The sequence below is a fragment of the Leptonotus elevatus genome, chromosome 6 (genome assembly GCF_054856555.1).
Source record: "Leptonotus elevatus isolate MCC_2025b chromosome 6, RoL_Lele_1.0, whole genome shotgun sequence".
Classification (NCBI taxonomy): Eukaryota; Metazoa; Chordata; class Actinopteri; order Syngnathiformes; family Syngnathidae; genus Leptonotus; species Leptonotus elevatus.
Window position 1 is genome coordinate 22,986,593 of NC_141244.1, and position 6,000 is coordinate 22,992,592.

Sequence of the window (6,000 nt, forward strand, 5' to 3'; positions counted from 1 at the left end):
GGCGTGAACAGCTACTAGCAATTAACCGCTATAACAGCCCCTCGCGCGTTCCACTACGTTGCACTCTGTATATTATAACGGTAATTATAACTGCAAACAAATGGCAGTTTTAATGGTTGTTTATAACGCCGACGTTGAGGAAAGGGTGTGGGTCGTGACGGGGTGCCCTTTTTTACGGCGACCCACCCAAGCATGTCGGTCGTCGCGCAGATGGGAGAGATGCTAACACTACATTCATTTACATAGCCCGGAGTCGTTTGTCACCAGGGAATAGGAAAATTATCAGTACGCGCTAGACAGTCACCAAATTGCCACAATAGTTACTAGAATGGATTAAACGGTTATCTGAAGGTGCGAGACATTTATCGCATTATGCTAGACAGTTGCCACAACGTGCTATGGACAGCAGATTGTACTGGACAGGGACAAAAAAATGCACTAGACAGTCACCAGAATGGATTAAAGAGTTGCCAAAATGCTCTAGACACGTATTGCACATTTACCAGAGTGCACGAGCCTGTGACACCAATGCGCTAGACAGTTACCGGAACGTGCTCGAAAGTCACCCGAACACGCAAGACGGTTAACGGAACACGCTCGGGACAGTTATCAGAATGTGTTGAACAGTAAACAAATTGTCCTATAGTTACAGAATACGCTAAACAGTTACCAGAATGTGCTGTACAGTTATTAGAATATGCTAAACCATTACTGGAATGTGCTAAACTGTTACCGGAATCTTCAGACCAATGGAGATAGTTAGTTACAGTTACCAGAATGTGTTATCAACTTTTCCAATATTACAGACATTACATACAAAAACAACAAACACAAAGCACACTTGTGGAGTTAATCCTTTAGAATTCAGGGGCGGCAAACCGTTGCCAGCCGGTGTCATCACCAAAATTACATTTGAAAAAAAGCCAAAGAAAAAAGCAAAGCACACTTTCGCATCTCATGTTCTGTCCTCTTGGCTCAATCGCTGAAGACGTGGTAGCTTCACATTGGAATTCATTTCTCCTAATCAAATTCAGATTCCACGAAATATTAAGGCTTGATGAGTCACGGGCGTCTGACTCGTTCTCAGCAACATCTGGACTCATTTCAAACTGATTAGCGCTTAAAATGGAGAAATCTCGGCAGTGGTGGCGTTCGCTCCGTAGCCATGCTAGGACCCGCGACGGCACCTTGTAAAACTGTCAACGTGATAAATGAGCTTTCTTATCATTTTTTCCATCATGGCTCCCCGTGGCTTCTAGTTTTAGGTCAAAACGCAGCAGGGATTTTTTTTATACAAAGGTGTCGCCTCGGCGGCGTCGGCAAAGGGAATAAGCAGATGTCGGAGGCACTGCAGCATGGCAAGCCAAAGGAATGGGAATGAAAAGCGGCACCCGAGGGTGGGAGTAAGGGGGTGGGGGGGGGGGTAGCATTGGGATGTTGAGCGCACTCGAGGCTGGCTAAACCTCCGACCCTTCTCCCTGCGGCTCTTGACTCGGGATGGTGGCGCACTAAAAATGAAAGCTGCCAATTGGGCAAAAGCATTTGTCTGAGCCGAGTACGGAGGACAAACTGAGGATTTCGCAGGGAGGAAGAAAGAGGGGAAGGAAAAAAACTGCTTCCAGATTAGCAACACCAGGCATCTGTTGACGCTGGCATGGCCCTCCTCTTCCTCTGCTCGCCAACACATTTGATCCAGCGGGTGCGAATGTGCATGGATATGTGTGTACGCGTGAGGGGGGGGGGGGGGGGGGGGGTGTTGAGCTCACAGTCACATATGCCGCTTAAATCAGAAGGACGAGGTAGGTGACAAATCGACCCCACCTGCTCTCACCCTTGCCGTGCCATGTGCGCTCCCTTCTACCGGGCATCAAGCGTGATATTTGTGGGTGAGTCAGACGGTAACCAAAATGTGCCAAAAAAAAAAAAAAGAGCTACACAGTTGTCAGAATGATAAACAGAATGTCTAAGAAATCAGAATGTGCAATCACTGCAACCGAAATGTGCTAGACAGTAACCAGAATATGCTGGACTCTTATCGAAATGGAGTAGACCCCTTGAGCGAGCTAGCTAGAGAGTTACAATGATGTGCTACCAGGGCTCACCAATTCCGGTCCTCGGGGTCCAGATTCCTGCAGGTTTTAGATGTTTCCGCCCACTAGCACACCTGATTCATATAATCAGCTCATCAGTATGTCTGAAAACGATCCTGATCTTAAGTATGAGGTGTGTTGGTAAGCGAAAACATCTAAAACCTGGACTCTGGACCTCAAGGACCGGAATTGGTGAACCCTGCGCTAGACAGTTACCAGAATGTGCTATATAGTTACTGAAATATGATAACCTTCTAGTACATTCTGTGGATTGCTTATCGATAGTTAACAGAATGTGAGACAGTTGCCGGAATAGCTTCAGTGCTGATAAACGGGACATATTGGAAGCGATATCAGCCTGCGCTAGACAGTTACCAAAATGTTCTAATGTTGCCGGAATGTGCTAGACAATCAGCAGACTGCGATAGGCAGGTACCTGAATGAATGTGCTATGCAGTTACCTGTACGTGTTAAAGAGTTAACGGAGTGTACTAGACAATTAACAGAATGTGATAGACAGTTGTCTATCACATTAGCTAGCACATTCGTAATGTGCTAGCTCGAGAGTTACCAGAGTGTTATGCAGTTACCAGAATGTGGTAGTTACCAGAATGTGCTAGACAGTTACCAGAATTAGTTGGTAGTGTTAACGGGATGTACTAGACAATTAACAGAATGTGATAGACAGTTGTCTATCACATTAGCTAGCACATTTGTAACGTGCTAGCTCGAGAGTTACCAGAGTGTTATGCAGTTACCAGAATGTGGTAGTTACCAGAATGTGCTAGACAGTTACCAGAATTAGTTGGTAGTGTTAACGGGATGTACTAGACAGTTACCAGTATGTGGTAGACAGGAACCGGAATTGGGCTTCGGAATTGCCTGAATAGACGGTATCTGCCGGCAATGTTTGCAGATAAGCAAGCCAACAGTATATACTTGGTGGCGAGTGCACTTTCGCAAGATAGTTGCACTGCTGCATCATTTATTTACATTCCTCCCCCCTCCTACCCCCAAACAACACGCTTGCAGGACCAGAGTGCATCTCCAGTCATACGAAGAAACCAGTGGTGATTGGTCCCTTTGCAGGAGCTTTCACAGATGAAATGGAACGTGCGTGCGCCTGCATGTGCGCACGCGGCCACCGAGTCGGTCATGTTTTTTCACGCATTCCCGCGCCGTCCGTCTGCTCGCCGTCAAGCATGACCGGTCGCCCCCCCCCGCCCCCGCACCACCCCTCCCACTCACTCCTGCCCCCGTCAGGCGGGAGTCATACTGCAGGTTGTTAACCCCCCGTCTTATTGCACTGACACATCAATTACTGTTATTAAGGGTCGCGGTAATTTATTTATATACTGATTTCCCACAGGGCGGAGGTGGTTCTAATTGCGGCAGGTGTGTGTTTGTGTGAAGTTTTTTTTTTGCATGCGTTCATAGATGAAGTAGGAGTGTGTGGTGGTGGTGGTGGTGGTGGTGGGGGTGGGGGGTTATGTGGGGGCGTGAGCATAATTACTGAGCATGCTGAGTACGTCTTGCAAAACTAATAAACGTGGGGACATCCCACAGCATGCCAAGAGCACTCAGGGATGATGTGAGGACGGATGGGGAGAATGCTTTAATGGATTCCAAACTTTATTGATCACTAAGCATGTTAGGATGAATGCTTAAGCACTTTGCATTGATGTTGAAGTTATTATTATTATTATTATTATTTGCACAGAGAGCTGTCCTAGACAATAACCAGAATGTCCTAGACAGGCACAAGAATAAACTTGACCTGTCATGTAACATGCGTGACAGTCACTGCAATTGGTTACCACACATGAATGCGCAAGACAGTTATTTGAACGTGCTAGACAGCAACCACAATATGCTCGACAGTCAATGGAATCCTCTACATAGATACAGAAATGTGCTAGCAAGTAACCGGAAGTTGCTAGACAGTTACCAGCATGATTTTAAGAGTCTATGGAACAGGCTGGATATATTCTGAAATGTGATTAAAACTTAGCCTACCAGGATAATTTAAACAATAAGCATAATGTACTAGTCAGCTACAGGAATGTAACTTGACAGTTACATGAAAGATTCAGTACATTTGCTTTACAACTTTGTGCCAGACAATCATCGGAATGTGCAAGACACTTAGTACAATGTTCTAGACAGTTACCAGATGCGCTAGACACTTACTAGAAAGTACTAGACAGTTACCAGAGTGCGCTTGGCAATCACCAGACTCTCCTAAACACTTATTACAATGTGCTAGACAGTAACCAAAAATGTGTTAGAAAGTTACAGGAATGATTAGTTACCAAAATATGCTAGACAGTCACCAGTATGTGCCAGACAAACACAATGTACAGTTGCCAGAATGAGGTAGAAATGTGCAAGACACTTACCAAAGCGCTAGACAGTTACTAGAAATGTGCTAAACAAACACAAGCATGTTACAATCACATCCTAAAGGGGTGATACACTCTAAATTGATACGAGCATTGTTTTTGGCAATCTGTAAAATCCATAGATGTTTTTTTCCTCTTGTTTTGTTTACCTGGCTGATACAATTCAAAAACACGCGCCAGTGACACCTACTGGAGGTAAGTAGAACTGAAACCCACAATGTGACCTCCCCCTTTACACTTGATGAGTTTAAACCATTATTTTTCTCTTGATCTTTTATTGCAAAACACTAACTCTTAATAAGCTTCACAGTGATGTGGTGTCAAAGAAAAAAAAACGTCCTCTGCAGGTGGTATCACCTTGGATCCCCTCCCCTGGCACCCACTTCAACTTTGACCCCTGCTGTCCACTTCGTCACCATGCGTCACCCTTTGTCCCAGTCGACCTTGTTGATTCTGAGAGGTGACACCAACTCCTCTGCATTGGCCGCGACACCTTTACAACTACACTGCACACGCGCGCGCGCCAGCACGCACGCACGCATGATGCATACAGATGGGCGGTCATTCGTGTCACGTACAGAAAAGCCCACCCCTCCTTAGTCTGTTATTTTGGTTCCGAGTAAACATTTTAACATGCACCACTCGTTGCACTCAGTCGTTTGCTGCGCGCTGATGAATTACGCACGCACACACGCACACGCAGCAGGCGCGCAGCATCCTTCCATAAATGCAGAAAAGCAAAGCACACGCGTGGGTCCATCAATGCACATCTCATCAACTTACCTTTGCACAACAGCACCAGGACCAAGCCGGCCAAGACGTTCCACAAGAGGGGGCAGCCCATGATGGGAGTTGAGATGGATTCCACCGATGCGCTTCGTTCTGTTTATGTTGATTTAAGGAATATTCCTGCGTTGGAAATGTCAAGCAAACAAGAGCGTCTTCTACGCGCCGAACATCAGTCGGGTCCACTTGTCGTCTTTTCCAGCCGCACAAGGACTCCACGCGCGATTTATCACGCTCGCAAAATGTCAGCAAAGGCAAAAAAAAAAAACAAATATTCCACAATCGGAGTTTGGCGCGCTTTGGGATTCTCTCTGCAAAAAAAAACTTGGCGTGGATGCCTGTGAGAGCGGGTGGAGGTGCTTGGGTACTCCCGTGGAAGTGTGTGTTGGTATGCAGCGCGCCTCGTCCCCTCTCAGCCCCGCAGCAGAGCACGCCAGGCGCGCAACAAGGAGCTCCGGCGTCTTGAGTGGCAGCTCCGCGGCGAGGGGCTCGTCCAATGGGCGTGCGAGGGGGAGGCGGGGCTTGGGATCGGAGAGGAGCTTTTCGCCTGGCCAATCGGGGGCGTGCGCGAGTCGTTGGGATGGTGGGGGTAAAATGCTGTGTGATTTATAGGCAAGTGTGTAGCGCTGCAGTGCCAACAGATCACAAGGAGGAGGGAGTGGAGTAGGGAGGGGGACGGGGGGGGGGGGGGGGGGGGGTCAGGTGGGCTCAGGTGGGCTTAG

General features: G+C 47.3%; 1 protein-coding gene across 1 annotated transcript in view; it reads right to left on the reverse strand.

Annotated features, from left to right (window-relative positions):
* The window catches only part of iglon5 (IgLON family member 5), a 139,008-nt gene extending 133,263 nt beyond the window's left edge, over nt 1-5,745 (reverse strand). The window contains exon 1 of the mRNA XM_086078794.1: nt 5,276-5,745. Coding sequence (XP_085934920.1) covers nt 5,276-5,336 — 61 coding nt within the window. The 5' untranslated portion in view covers nt 5,337-5,745. The remainder of the gene's footprint in view (nt 1-5,275) is intronic.
* Between the last annotated feature and the right edge of the window lie 255 nt (nt 5,746-6,000).